The following is a 16,103-nucleotide window of genomic DNA, read 5'->3' as shown; positions in this document are numbered from 1 at the left end:
CGCTCTGAAAGCATGCCTGATGTTTGAATAGACATGGTCCAAAGTGTGTTCTCCTCTCGTAGCAAAGTCCACAAACTGGACAAATTTAGGAAGCACAGTCTTTAGGCACGCTTTGTTAAAGTCGCCGGCGACAATAAAAACCCCATCGGGGTGGGCAAGCTGTTGTTTGTTTATGGTGTTGAGCAAGAGGCTGAGAGCCGTGCTAACGTTAGCATCCGGCGGTATATAAACAGCTATCACAATAACTACTGTAAACTCCCTCGGGATGTAAAAAGGTCTGCACGAGACTGCCAGAACCTCCAAATCAGGAGAACAGTGTGTGTGAATGATCCTGCTGTTACAACACCACTCGTTATGCACGTAAACACATAGCCCCCCTCCTCTGCTTTTACCTGAGTTGCTGTTTCTGTCATGCCGGTGTAGCGTGTGGCCTGCTAACTCGACTGCAGCGTCGGGAATCAGCGGGTGAAGCCACGTCTCCGTAATAAGAATAATGCTGCAGTTACGTGCAAAGCTTGTGTTGGCTATCTGTAGCTCCAATTCGTCAAGTTTGTGGGTGATGGATCTGGCGTTCGATAGGAAAAGGCTCGGAAGTGCTGGCCGGTGTGGATGTTTGCGTAGCCTAGCGTCTGAGCCCGACCGGCATCCCCTCTTCTGCTTTCTTTCCCTCCGTCGCCTTCTACGCTTGCTGGGCGGGCAGACCATCCACGGTGACCCTGGCGGTCTCGCTATCTCCACCAGGATGTTGTGTGTTCGCTGATAGTCGCCAGAAACAGACAAACTATATTTAAAACCTAGGTCAATTAGGTTCTGGCACTGGCATAACAAAGCACTCACATGCTGGTGAAGCAACAGAGCAGTATTTGACCTCTGATTGAGGAGCAGCGCTCTGGATCTGGTTAAAGATTGCAGAAGCCACCGCAGAAGCCACAGCGGGCTGAACCGCAGCCAGACCAAAGCTTGATTTTTGTGGAGCCATGTTTCCTTGGGCCCACTGTTACTGCGTGCTCGGTGTAGGCTTCCAGCTTCATATTCATTCTTTTTTTTCTGCGTATGTTTGCACGAGATTACGTTTATGACATTAATGTGTTGAGTGAACCACAGTTTGTTTGTGTGTCTCTTTCTTTCCTCATCGAGCGCCAGGATTGAGTAAAGGTTGTTGTGGGTTCAGGGTCTTAGATGTTTCCATTACAAACTGTGGAGAACAGATGCTGGTGCAGAGCATGGAAGAAGGCCTGGGCCCAGAAAAGTCCCAAACATGAGCTCTTAGCAGTCAGCTATGTAATGAGACATGCCTGGGAACTGCTCCTCTCACATTACTAATGATTTGGACATCTTGTGCTTGTCATTTCCTCTTAGACAAGCTTCTTTGCTTACACAGGGTAACTGCATCAAACTATGCAAGTGAAAGGGAAAAAGCCTGCGTTGAGGGAATAAGAGAGGCTGCTGGTTTTTGTATGATGGGCAAAGTGGACTCCAGATGTTTTCTGCTAAAGTTTAGTTCTTAGGAAAACGATGACAGCCCCCATCTCCAGCTCACAGAGAGTCGTGGCTTGTCATCTAAGAACCAGACAGTGGCAGACTAAAAGGTAAAAATCATTTTATTATTTGGTCACATGGCTGCTCAGACACGTTAAATATGATTTAGGGCCGCTGCTCACTGATGCTGAACCGAACTGCATCTTTGTAAAATGGATTAAGGGATAGGACTGTTTCAGCTGTTTTATTGTAATTGCTAGAAGCCGAAAGTGTAATGAACATAAAGCGTGATTAACCGTCCACGTCTACTCCCGCTGCCTGAAAGAAGCTTCTTATTACGTTGCTGTTTCTCGTGTTGTGCTTGATTAAGAGCTTCGGCCAAAGGAAACACAGCTTCCGCGAGGAACACTCGACTCTGTCAAAGCTAGATACTGGTATTTTATTAAAACCAGTATATTTGCCAGTTCTATTGATTGTGATCATCTTCGACTCAAAAAACAAATGAGATGGGCCTAAGCAGGGTTTAAGCTGTTTAACAAAGGAGGAGAAAATGCCTTTATTTGATAAAGTTGTGCAGTTTCCATTGGCGTGAGTTTTATTTGTTAATGCAGGCTGCACTAAAAGGAACTGATAAACACATAATCCTGAGTAATTGGTCCCATCGATTCTTATTTAGCACATAGCAGTAGTTAGCACGGTATTCCCTTGTTTAATTTTTATTTTTTTAAATGTGAAAGTCCCTCGTTTGCCCCCGTTGTGTTTTCATTTCTTTATTTTTTAATGTTGGCCCCGTGGTCTCGCAGACAAACACAGCCACAGCCCCGTGGAACAGAATGTCGCATCCAATATCCTGGTGCCAGAGGTGATGCAGCTAATTTGGTGGTCAGTCAGTGACATGGCTAACAAACAAAGCCCTCGTTGGTCCTGGAGGGCAGGAAGCTCTGCTCGGCTGCGCAATGCTCTGTTCTTCATTGTGAAAGACCAGGAGTTGTTGCCACAAGGGACTAATGCAGCCTAAAGCCTTGGGATCTTCACCTTACTGCGGTCTGCAACTCTGGGTGTGGATATTTTGGTGCACATGAAGTGAGGGTGGGCTTTTAAAAACAGTAACGGCGACAAAAACAAATCTGTCCTCCATCCATTGTTTCATGGATTAAATGCTTTTTGCATTTCTAATAATATACATGTGAGATCTCTGAGATTATGGAGTCAGGCTTGATATGCAAATTTAAAAAGTTAATGGGTATTCAGATTAGTCAGTGTCGCTTATAAAAACAAATCTTGATGTTGTGTTACATAAGTTTTGATACGTGCACAGCCCCGCCCCCTGCGGTGACCCAAGTCACATGTTAACCTGCTGTGTAAATCACACGAATGGAAACTAAACTGTGAGACATTTTATTTAGACATTTATTTCTGACTCCTTTGAGGAAACACGGTCATTTTACTTTCCTCTGGTCACTCTGTGAGACTTTTGCATTTTAGTTCAGATCCAGAGTCACACAGTAACTCAGCAGTCGAGGCGACGTTAAAAAACACGGCGTAACTTCCTGGTGGTAAAGAGCCGCGTTCTAAAATATGCGTGCTCTCAAACGGATAACGATTTCTATTGGCTCCGATCCGGCTACGTGAGTGTTTTTAACTTTAAACGGTACTCAAAAAGTTATAATTCTCCAATTGTTTACCAGTTACACTTGGAAATATACCCATAATTAGACCGTTGTTGATGCAGTGATACGAGGGGAAACGCAGTCTGAAGATAGACAAACCAGTCTAAATGAAATCTCTTGATTTCCTTTCACACGTTATGCATTCAGTTTCTAAGTGATTTTAACTGAGGTGTGATGGTGGTGCAGCGTTTTGAAAGGCTGTGAATGTAGTGAGCGTGCGCCTAAACCCCCAGGGTCCCCTGTGCTGAACGCCTGGGGGGTTCTCTCCTTCACACAGCCTGCTCCCTGACACACTGAGCTGGTTCTGAGGGATCACACAGCTGTCTTAAATGCAGCTCTGTTTTTGCATACTTTGCCCACACGGTTTTGTCTTTCTTTACACAGTCAGCAATTTGTCAATATACCTTGTTTATTCTCAGTGATTGACAGTACGAATTGGTTTTACTTTAGCATGGGGGGGGGCAGTTTCTTTTTCTGTTGGTAGCATGAATGTCTGTCATTCTCCTTTTATCATTGAAATTGGAGTTTATCTTTTACAAGCCTGAGTGGAATGTATTTGTTTTTCAAGTGATTATTAGCATCCTCCTCGGCTGCCGTCTCCGGCTGATGAAATGAGCACATCAAACGGTGCTCTGTGCTAACGAAGCCGTGCAGGCTGGATGGCTGGCTGCCTCCTGCCTCTTACTGTAAGGCACCTGCTGAAGTGACAGACTGGCAACAAAGGGTCCCTCGCCGTCAGTACCGCTGTAGAGTGGGTAGGACAATGGAGCAGAGAGGTGGCCTGGGCTTTTAGCCGCGTGCCAACTCGTGTCCAAAGCACACAGGAGCGACGGAGCACGAAGGGGAGGAGGTGGGGAGGAGGAGAAGAGCAAGGGACATGGATAAAGAGGAGGAGAGTGGCTGACACCTGCTTGTGCTTGAGCTCTTTCCTCAATGGTGAACATCTTTAGACAGTGGTGGAAAATGAAAACGAGATGCGCGGGTATACAAACGCACAGGTGTGCGTGCGCGGGGAGACGCACAAACAAACAGGAAGACGGAGGAGAGTCCCGCGTCGTTAATGGGATTACTGGGTCATGGAGGTGGGATGAAAGTGTGTTATGTAGAGGCTGCAGTAGGTGGATTGTACGTGTAAAGCAGAGCGCTGGATCGTGGGGAAATAAATCAGATTAGGCCTCACATGAAGCGCGGCTAACCGTGCTGTGCTCTTTACTTCTGCAGTGAAATAATCATGAGGCTATAAAAATCTGAAGGTGAAAAATGTAAAGCGTGACTATAAATAGTCAGCAAGCCACATTATGGATCGCCGGCCTTTGTAGCGTCTCGGTGGACCAACGCGCAGTTCTTTGTCTTAATTTCCTTTTTTAAATATTATTTTTCTGTCCTCGCTCCACCAGTAAGAGGGTGGAGGTTTGTAACAGCATCACAAGCATTACAAGCACACATTTCTACGTATAAAAAATGAGGATTATTATTATTATTATTATTATTATTATGGTTGTTATTTATTTATTTTTTCCATCGATGGCTCGTAGATGTGAAACGGAGCTTAAACCTCTGCTTGTTCTTGAACAGCGAGTCCTGTCTGGTGTCGGTGTTGTTGTTTGGGTCTGTTGCCTGACTGACTTCATGCTTTTGTCACCAGATATGAGGAAATGGAAATTTCTAGATAGAGGGAGCATGTAATCTGTTTGGCTGCCTTTTTTCCACAGTTTTCCTTTTATCACACTGTTGATTTTTTCAGGACAATCTAATGTCCTAACTTCCTTTTTTTATTCCATCGAGTCTTGGACTGTCTTGCTCGAAGACCTCAAAGCCTGGCTCACACGCTGAGGTATAATTGGTCTTCTACCCCTCTCTGTCTGTCTCTCAGCTCACGGTCCAATGAACACGAGTGCCTGCACATTTGTGCTAATGATTTTGAATAGTGATTAGAATGAATTGGAAAGTGTGCTGCTTCTGTAGTATCTGGACCCCTCCATCATTAGTGGCTCTCTTCCTCTTCTCCTCTTTCTGTGTCATCACTGTTAGTGTAGCAGGGGTTTTGAGAAGAGGCCCGGGGTGGGCTTTCATGAGCGCAGACTCAAAGGTTTCTCCATTTCTTGTAATCATGGACACCACTCTTCCAGCACTTTCGCTGTCGTCTTCTGGCTCCTCAAAGATGCCTTTGATTCTCTCACATCGTGCACTCGGGCCGGATAGTGTCACGTTATATTTTTCCTCTTTACCCCCCCCAATCGCTTTCCTCTTCTTCTTAAACCCGAGGTCATCGGTTTGCGTTCGTATTTATTGTCCTGGGATGGAGAGCTGATTGTGCACTCTGCTCTTTGAGACTGCTAAATTTCAGGACCCTTCCCCTTCACTTTTTCCTTCATCCCTCCTCCATCCCAGTTTGCCTTGATCCACCTTTTTATAATCATCTCCCTCCCTTTAGCTCTCTTTGTTTTCGCTGTTCTCCTGTTTTAAATGATTTATGCAGAAAGGAGGAAATGAGGATTAAAGAGGAGCTGAAGCCAGTGCCAGTGTCTGTGGCACACACCGACTCTTTCAGGACCACGAGCACATCAGGGCTAACAAGCTGCTTTTTTCTGTCTGCTGGCAGTTTTCATAGTTTTGCATCTGTCCCTCTCTTTCCTGCACAATCCCGGCTTTATCCCTACTCAGTTTTCCAACTTACACTCAGCTTCTTCCCATTTGAATGAAGATGTGCTTTTTCTTATCAAGGTTGGGAAAGTTGTTGTCAACTATGTTACAGAAGTTTTCTCTCAGCCTTTTGGTAAAAGGTTTACATGGTTCACTGTTCAAACAGGAACTTCTTTTTGCACAGTTTTGCACAATTCTTCGAGACGATCAAACTAGGGCTGAGCGATATGGCCTAAAACCCATATTGTGGTATAATTTGAAGCATGTGCAGTAACGATATGCATCGCAATATATTCTTTTCTTCTGTATATACATGCAAAATGACTGAGCAGTATAGCATGCCATTTTAAGAACATTTACTGTGCAAAACTTTTCTTAAAAATTTGTAAAATTACAAAACTTTTCAAATAATTTTTAAGCTGTAACAGATCTTTTTTCCAAACAATGTAACACAAAATTCTTAAATACCAAATAAAAATGAAGATAAATGTGCAAACATGTGGCGGTCCAAGGCCTGCCCTGACTAGTATGACGTGTCTGCTTCAGAGCAGCTATTCCTTTTGTTTGTCATGGAAACTGCATTGTCTGCATATCTGCTGAGAGTGGACACAAAGTGCTCTGCATGCACATGACTTACAACAACACAATCACTCTTTAAGTATAAGCCGTAATCTAATGTTAACAGCAGGTATTGTAGCCTCATTCCATCATCGGTGAACTGTGTTCGTAGACAGGTTAAAAGTAGGCTAGGGCAGATCTCTGCCCCCTCTGAGCTTCCATACTGACCATTCTTCAAGCTCCAAAATTCAGCCATGTTCGTTTACACAAAGAGTCCAAAGCTTTAAAAAACTGAGTGGATTCATTGTTTTTCTCCTGAAATGAACGCCCTTCTTCTTGGAGCTGTGTTGATGCCACCAGGTCAATCCATGACTGATAGTGTTCCCGTTTGTCTGCTTGTTTATTTGCTTCTTCTTTCTTTGTCCTGTACAGGTGTGTGTTACTGCACTGCCAACGTGTTTGGGATCATTGTCATGCTGAAGCCTTCCCAATTAAACACCTGCCAGATGGCATTGCATGGTGGATCAAAATTTCCACCATATAATCCCATCTGGTACTTTCTGCGTTGATAATTCCATAAATTTTTGACAAGATCCCAACACCACTGGCTGAAATCCTGATTTTCAGTCCAGTTCTTCTGTAATTTAGCAAAGCTTTGCCCTTTTTTCTTGTTTCCTTTCCTTAAGAATGGCTTCATGACAGCCGCCTTTCCACTGAAACCTCGCTAATGAGTGAAAATTTGTTAAAAACCAGCCAGAGGACGGAGGAAAACTTTGAAAGATATTTAGAAATCTATTGCTCAAGACAAGCGTAGGAATGAAAGAAGCTAAATATAAGGAAACGAGGCGTGGCTCAAGACTATTTCACAGCAGTGTAAAAGCAGGAAACAGGGCTAAAAATGCAAAAAACAAAAACAAGATTTGAGATGGGAATAAAAAAAAAAAAAAGGCAAATTAACAAATCTGTTGTGTGCTGGAAGTGTGAGAACAAATAAAACTGTTCAGTCCGCCTCGCTCGGTTCTTCTCCTCTTTCATATAATTACCTCGGTGTGATGGGCCCACTGTGAGAATGCTGGGCTGGAGTCTCACATTAGATGGAACGCAGTCAGAAAACAGTGTTTGTTTTCATTGAGTGGTTGGTGGTCTGCACGGAGACGGTGTTTTCAGTTTCCTCTGAAAACACCGTCGGTCTTTCGGATGGACTCACGGCGTCTCGGAAACAACATGTTTATTTACATTTCATAGACGATCTATAGTGGTGAAAATGTTTGTGCAGAAATAATTGTAATAAAGTCAGCCTGACAGAATATCAGTGTAAAAGGAAGATCTGTGAAAAATAAGGAAACGATAATAAAAGTAAAATTCTCATTCCAGGCAAACGCCAGTCGTATGTGTGTCTACATATTTAGCATAAAATGGCTCTGCTTGTCTGTCCTGTTGTGTATTTGCAGCTGTCTCTCACCAAAGGTCCAAATGTGACTCTGACATCTATGAATAGGTAGAGGATTTAGCTTTTAGCTGTTACCAGAAAGGCAGCCACCATTTCTCACCCGCATGACAGAAATGCAAGCAAGAGTGGCACATTGAGCTTCCATGTGTTTTGAAAGTCAGGAATTCCTGTCTGTGGCGAGCAACCTTTCGGGGATATCGAGACAGCGAGAGGAACAGTTAAGAGGAATGTGCGATGAAAGGTCAGCGTGATGAAGCCGGTTGTGTTTTTGCGCAGTCACTGCTACGGTTTGCGTATTTTCCCCTGTTTACGCCTCCTGATCGAGTTAGATTTGTTAATTGTGTTGTTTCCTTGTGTGTGTTAATCTAACGTGGCAGTCTTAATTGATCTTGTTAACGTGGGATGTAGGAGGCGAAAGAACGTCCTCTGATGCCCTGCGGTTATTTTGACACTCAGGCGGTTAGAAACACAAGATGGTTAGGGAGCGAAGGAAGGGTGCCAGCCTCAATCTAACACAGCGCGGGGCTGAAGTGCAAAGAATCACGGCAACAGCCGCGAAGGCCAGCTGGGCGGGTGACTCGAAAGTCCACTGTGACCGCGAAATCCAAATGTCACGACACGCAGCTCGTTCAAACTAAGAGGCCGACTTCACCTGGTATTAAAATATCCTGTAATAGATAAAAGCTCTTGAGTGATGATGTACTGATACTGATTTTAAAGTGTGGGTGATAGATGCACAGATCAACAGCCTTTCAGGAACTCTTCACACTACGAACATTTTGCTTGTGCAAAATTACTATGGCACAACCGTTGGATATTGATATTGGTATTTGTTCTGGGTCAATATTCTGATACCAATCAAAAAGAGCAACATATGATGTAGGGCTGATGTACCGGTGCGGCCTGAGGCTCTGTCCAGATGTTCATGGGTATCTGAGTAAATGTAGCCTTTTCTCTGCTTTGTTAACGCTCTGTTAGGACCTCCAGGGTGATTTTCACCTCCTTTTGACTTTTCAAACGACCTTGAGTGCGTCTGTCTGTTTAACTTATTGGTGCTGCACGTTTGTGGCTTGAAATGTTGATGGTCAAACAGTCAAACAACCTTTCCAGGTGTTTATAAAAACCACCACAGCTGGTTGTTTTCAAAAATACTTTTTCTCCAGCAGGTTTATTAATGAGTCAGGATCATTTAGCGTTTAACGCTGTTCTGCATTTAAAAATGTCAACCTTATTAATAAATGATCCATTACATAAGTGAAGAGAGTCGTATTGCCAGCATAGCCGATGTAAATCCATTGGAAACGGGGTTGAGTAAATAATTTTGCGATCTTCCAAACTTACACGAACATCAAGAAAAAGCTAATCTGTGATTTTAGCACAGCAATAATTGCAAATGATGTGTTTGCTCAAAGTGCATAGACACACATCATAAAAATATTAAACTGCCCAAAGAATCTGTGTGTCAACCTATTAATCAGTTATATGGTTAGATAGCTATATAATTGCTCGATTGATCAGATGATTGATTGATATACACACAGAGACTGCTTTTCAGTGTTATTCTCATCTACATTACACCGGCACATTTTAATTGGCCCAGGGAGGCTCAATGCAACAGAGACAAGAGACTGTGACCAATACACGAGTGACACACCAACAGATCTGCAAACCGGCTTTGGAGGAAAAACATGCAAATGGCCCACTGTGAAGTGTGCTTTCTTTCCCTCCTGTGTGGAACTTTTCTTTTTACGTGTGTGCGTGTGTGTGCGTGCGTGCGTGCGTGCGTGTCCGCTTGAGTGCTATTCCTGTGAATAAGTCCCTAAGAAGACAAAACCATGGTTGAGTTGTAATTCCTGGTATTTCTTTTATCCTCTGTTCCTAATCATTAGTCATTTGCTTCCTATCAACGAGCAGTCTGCATGTGTGCACGTGTGTGTACACGTGTGTGTGCACGTGTGTGTGCACGCTTGTCCTTGGCTACGTTTTTGTGATGCTGAAAACATACAAATATCTCACCTCATGTGTTGCCTCGTGGATGGCACACGGTTTGTGTTAAACAGGCGGGTATCTCGTGTAAATCACAAGTAATTCTGTGTTAATTTAGAAACGGTGAGTGTAGACTGGAATCATAAGCTAATTTCAAGTGTGAATATAATTGTGCATCGTAATTTTTAAAGCTGTAAATTATTCATTCAGGTGATTTTTTTTTCTATTATTGCATTGTCTGTGACGATGAGGCAAGCAACTTGTTGTGCTGCTCAGGCAAGTAGCTTCCTTCTAAGCCACATGCCAGGACGTGCAATTAAAGAAAAACATGGCATATATACATACTGCACCTCCTCACCCTGAGGTGACTTATATTTTCTCGGAAAAGAAAAAATAAAGTGGAATTGCTTAAACCAGTAACTGGTGTAACCTGCAATTCCCAGGAAAGGTTCCTTGGGAGAATGCCAAGCAAAGACAAAGAGTATCATATCCAAAGACGTGACCTAGGTTTCAGCTGCTGAAACTCAACACCGGGGCAACCGTCACTCCTTAGTTTGATGCTGCAGAACGAACATTGCTCCACATTTGAATACAATTTAATCGTACTGTTGAAGGGAAATGATCGACTTTTGTTTCACCTGATGATCAGCGTTGCATCGTCTAACCGTGAGTCCTGTTTTGTTTGTGTGATTCGCAGAGGTGTACGGGATCAAGCTCCTAACACCATGGATATGGACACGCAGCCACAAGGACAGCAAGCAGCTGTGCCAGTGTTTCAACCCCAGGTAACCCCACACAGATGCACACTGCAACACCAGTCAGAAGGACTTAGGATCTGAAGTAGGATGCAGACTAAGATAAAAATGGAATTACTCAGCCTCGGCATCCTGTGGTCAGCACCTGTCTTAGCCTTTATTTAACAGATGTGTTCAATGCCGTTTAGTTTGATTATAGATTGAAGAATGATGGGAAATTCCTTCATCTGTTGTATTCCTCCTAATTCCTGTTTTAAACTGTAAATATTTCCTGCTCATCTCTTCTCTCTGCATCAATCAAGATGTATCTTTCAGCCTGATCTTCATTCAGACCTCTGTAGCCTGTGTAAGACAGACAGTGGATGAATGTTGAGTTGTTACTATTGATCAGAGATCTGGAGGCTGGCGGAGCCCGGCCTCCTCGCAAGCCTCTTTCGGTTCGATACAACTCAAGTTTGCTCTGTGCAGATCAGGCCGCTGTTGGATTTTAATATCGTCTTCCAACTTCAGGCGCATTGATTTCTTTACAGAAGGATGTTTTTGCCTCCATAAGTATTGAATAAACTTTAAACAAAGAAGATCATCCATATGCCCCTGAGTAAACGTGGAATCTTTTTGAGAAAGAAGCACTAAAAATAGGCTCCGTACTCGTTGTTGTTTTTGTTTCATTATTTTATCTGTTTATTTTTTCAATGCGTATGCAAGGGCACGGCAACATTAACACTGGAACTGCCAAGGGGCTTGATTATTCTGAGATTTGTAATTGCAAAATTAAGGATAATTGGGTTGCACACAGAAGAAAGTCAGATAAAAGCGCTAATAATTAATTTGACTTAGGCAACTGTCCCCCCACGCACACATACAGTAGATCTCCAGCTGATCTCCCAGCAGTTCGTTACGTGTTGTTGTTCAGTCTTAATGATCTCTTTCTCTCTCGCTCTGTGTTGTTCCATCTATTTCCAGCAGTTTACATCAGTGTTAATTCTAGGCTCACCTCTTTCGCTTAGGTACTCGGGAGCACGGTGAACTTTCCATATTGCATCATTTTTTCAGTCTCACAGAACATGTTTGAACCGATTCCACATTCAGCGGAAGATGGAGTCAGATTATGCAGATGACTGTCTAACCAGCATCCAGATGGGTGTCTTTCAACAAGTCCTCCGTTTCACAGTTTTCCTAAGGTTCAGTCTACTCGGCAGCAAAGGGAGAAAAAACCCCTACCAGCCTCTTCCTGGAGAAATCTGAATTGTATATGTGATGAAGGATATTCTGTATCACTTGCAATATAATTTCTCTTGGTCCTGGAGGTATGATGCATATGCATTAGTTAAACGAGATGAGCTGGTAAGATGTGCATTTTTAATGGTGCATTTGCTCTTGAGTGAGTGGGAGGGTTAGTGGGGACCCCCCCCTCCCTCCACCACCATCCCCCCGGAGTTTGATCGTCACTGCAGAGTTTGACAGACACAGATCTGTCTGTAAGCGCTGAGACAAGGTGGTGTGGAAGGAGAAGAAGAAGCACCTTTGGGGTGAATCCTGCCGGTTTGACTGCCTGCCTGGCTCGCTGGCTGACTGGCTGAGGATGAATATTGCATGGTGCTTTCTCAAGGGGGCTGGTGACTGGTGAGAGTGGGAGTCGCTCCCCCCCCCCTCACCGCAGGGCTGCTAGTTGCCGTGTCTGTCTCTTCTTGTGTTCCTGGCTGTCTTATCGTATATCCGTCTCTGTCTGTTTTGGACTACAGCCGAGCTAATTCCACATATTTTGTAAACACTGTTTTCGTGTGAAAATGACGTTGTCCTCAGCACAGTCTGATAGTATTTTGGTCGAGATCTCTCGAGACCGTATTTCTTCCTGTTTATCCTGTTTTGAGATTAAACTGACATTACTGATGACAAAGCTCTGCATCACAGCCAACATCTGGACAGTGGTGAGAAAGAAAGTGTATTCATGGAGTCTTGGATTAAACATCTGGAGGGCTTAGCTGATAACTTAGTTATTTTAATATATGCACTTTTCATTTTTATATTATGTTAACAAGATGAAGAGTTTTGGTTTTATAATTGTGAACTGGTCTTCTTCTACTTTTTCACTGGTGTCCGCGTCGCAGGTCATTTTCTCTTTCTTCCTTTTTTGCCTTTGATTTTTCTGGTGTTACTGTTAAGTCTCCACATCCACAACAAAGAGACGTGCACCCACTGATTATTAACTCTGGAGTCTATTTTTGAAAACCTCTGCTGTCTAAAAAGCTGTTCACTGCAGGATAGCATGCCAGAGCAGAGTGACGAGCTTTCAACTTTAGCCTTCCTCGTACGTCTGTGCCCCGAGTTTCTCTTTCCCGGCGTCTGCGTGCCTCTCAGTCTCTCTCCATGTGAGACATCACCTCTCTGCTGCCGCTGGCCTTTCTGTGGCAGCCGTCGGCACTGCTGGGCTGTCACGTCGGCCCTCTCTTCTCTGCTGCTTGTCCCCCACTGCCCCCCACCCTATCTTTATCCCGTCTTCCCGTTCCCTCTTCCACTCTCCATGTGTCTTGTCAGTTGTGTTTGGCAACGGTGTCATTATCGGGCAGCCCATATCACACCTCCTCCAATGAGCTGTCTGTCTGCTCCCCGTCTGTCTCTCGCTCTACTTTCCTCTCTCCTTTGCAGTCCCCCTGCTAGCTCGTGGTGGCTGTGTGTCACCTTTATACCCGAGACATTCTGTCCCTCACCGGCGTTACCCATAATGCCTTGCACAGCTGCCACTTTATCTTCATGCCCTGCAGCTTGTCCTCAAGCTGGAATAATGTGAATGATGTGAGCGTGCTGTGAGAGTTGACCAGTATGTTTTATTTTATTTTATTTTTTAGACAACAACACTGATGTTGCTGATTATCAGTAATTGGGGACACTAAAAGTCAATATTTGGAAACATTTACAGTTAAAAATCTTTGGGCCAAAATTTAGAAGAGCTCAAAACTTAGTTTCAGTTATTTAAATAACAACAATAGCGCGACATTCAAAGTCAGGCTGCTTTTTTATTGATACCTGCTGTAGTAATATTATGAACTAATTGCAAAAATAGCCTATTTATGATTACACTGCTGTCTGTGGTTACATTGTAGTCACTGTGGACCCAGATGATGATGATGATGATGATGATGTGCAGTAGCACTAAGTAAAAATGTAAAAACATTTACCAGTCCTTTAAGTTTGTACTTGGATCTGAAGTTGTTCTATTTTGACGAGTTAATTTTCTTCTTTGTAAAGCACCTCACCCGTCTCTCCTGTGCACACCTTCCCCTTCGCTCGTCATCGACTGAAGCACCGGGTGGGAGACGTGATAAAAGAGCCTTTTCCCAAATGTGGTGACATTATGCTCTGTTTTTATTTTTAACATCCACCCTAAAGTGAGAAATATCCTCTTTCTGTTTCCTCTCATCTGATGATGACTGTGAGCGATCGGTGTAGCCGCGTGACGCACAAATGTAGTCCAGCCGCGAGCCTCTGTGCGCGCCCGTGTGTGTCCACGTGTGTCGCTGTTACAGGTGTTTGTTGCATGTGGAGGTACAACATCAAGCTATGGCTTTGCACATTTAATTAATAATGAATCTCGGCATAATGACACATTTTTTCAGTGCATCACTGGGGAAATGGGATCAAAATTGCCGTGATCGCCCAGCTGTTGCCATCCCTGACATCGTCGTCCGTCACCACAACCCCGACACAGACTACCCAAAACAAACTGTGTGACTCATATGAGCCCATTTTGCACCAATAAAAATAAAATGGTAACAGACTTAGAAGTTTTATTAATTTAAAAGATGTTGGGGACAAAAAGATAACATTGTATCTATTTGTTAATATTAAACATATTGCAAAGTGTTTAAAATTGCAGTAATGGGTGCTGCTTTACCTCAGTGGTTGAGGAGGCGACCACAAGCCGTAGAGCCAAATGCATCGTCTTCCACGACTCCCAGCTATTCGGTCTCCTCTTCAACATAACTGTCGAAAAAAGGATTCCCACCTTTACTTTCACTGCAGACTCGTGACCTGCAACCTTTCACGGAGTGTGTGGGTCAGACATTGATCGAGAGCGGTGACTGCAGATGGAAAGAGGCAGTTGCATCACAGCCATTTTTAATTTATTTCATCAGAAGTTTTATAAATAAGAGCAGAAGCTACTGAATCACAACTTCAACAGATAGCCAGGCTGTCAGTGTGACTGCTACACTTCATGATACAAAACATATATAGGAGAGAAACCTGTAAGTATATATTTTGAATGAGATGGTAACAGTATGTGTTGGATTATTGATACGTGAACTATTATTGATATAGTTCTGGGTATGGGTAAGACGACACGGCCTCCACATGCAAAAACATTTTGGGATAATGATATTTCAGTGTTTTATTTCTTTTTTGCTCTTCATGTGGGTCCAAGCTGGAAAAGCACAATTTGGATTGTGATTGCGATACAAACATTTAAATTCAGGATGTACCATGTGTGTAAAAACAACAGCAGGATAAAGTGGTTGCATTACTACCATCAACGCATTTTCAGGTCGACTGTCAGAGGTGGGTCATATGGGTTCAACATTAAATTGTAATAATCGTATTTTTGACCACATGGAAGGAAAATGCTGAAAATTTTTTAATGCTTGCAGCTTGCAAGCAGCATTTATAAGTGCATGTAAATCCATGACACACTTCCTAATTCAAAGAGTGCCTGCATGGAAATTACAGTACAGTAGTCCTAAGACAGCATTATATCCAGCGGCACACAATAAGTCAAGTGTAAACAGAAAAGTAGTTTTACCTGGAAATTTGACATAGAAATGTAACTTTTCAACACTTTATCATTTTAGTTTACTCGATGGTGTGTTAGCCCAAAGCGGCTAAACAAGTTTGTCGTTTCCATGTTGAGCAAGAACAATTTTCTTGCATATTTTGCAAAGTGCTCTGCTTTTCAGGAGGCAGTTGAAGGAGTTTTCTTTCTAAGCACTAAATTGTCACCGGAGGCTTTTGCTCTCAGACATGCCTGGGCCTGAGCCGTTGCTGCCACGTTGTGTAGTGAGGTTTTTATTTGTACAACTTTACAGTATTATTGCAGCTCCGGTCACATACCAATGTTTCATTGACATAATATTGGTCAGTTTTTTAGATTGAGTGTTAACAGTAAGAGAGGGATGGAGATAAATTCATTTCCCACTTCCAGTGTAAACCCGCCTCGACGTTTCAGGTAAACGGGTGAAATTTCATAAACACGTAACCTGATCGTCATTGCTTTTTAAAATGATTTCCTTTCAACGTGAACTAATATGTGTAAAAAGAATAATGGGGACAGGTTTTTTTTTAATGTGGTACTTATATTAACTTAGCAGTTGCACCATTTGCATTAGAAAAACAAAAATGGACAGTGCTCGGGTGCGGTCGGGGCTCGGTTCAGTCGACCGGTCTCGGCATTCTCTGGCAGATGTTGCACACAAACGCATAAATATAAATGCGAGCCCTGATTAACAACCACGTTTGTGTTTGAGGTCATGATATTTGTCCGTCACATGAACAGCCATATTTAGATCCGTC

General features: G+C 43.3%; 1 protein-coding gene across 1 annotated transcript in view; it reads left to right on the top strand.

Annotated features, from left to right (window-relative positions):
• Positions 1–16,103, top strand: part of nek7 (NIMA-related kinase 7) — a 63,753-nt gene that overhangs the window by 13,779 nt on the left and 33,871 nt on the right. The window contains exon 2 of the mRNA XM_085375936.1: positions 10,484–10,571. Within this exon, the coding sequence (XP_085232062.1) occupies positions 10,512–10,571 (60 nt within the window). The 5' untranslated portion in view covers positions 10,484–10,511. The remainder of the gene's footprint in view (positions 1–10,483; positions 10,572–16,103) is intronic.

Source organism: Diplotaxodon limnothrissa, linkage group LG17 (genome assembly GCF_057381915.1).
Source record: "Diplotaxodon limnothrissa isolate DT_005_m linkage group LG17, D_limnothrissa_male_GT1.1, whole genome shotgun sequence".
Lineage (NCBI taxonomy): Eukaryota > Metazoa > Chordata > Actinopteri > Cichliformes > Cichlidae > Diplotaxodon > Diplotaxodon limnothrissa.
The sequence above is the reverse complement of the archived record's forward strand: the minus strand, read 5'-3'. Positions and strand labels throughout refer to the sequence as shown.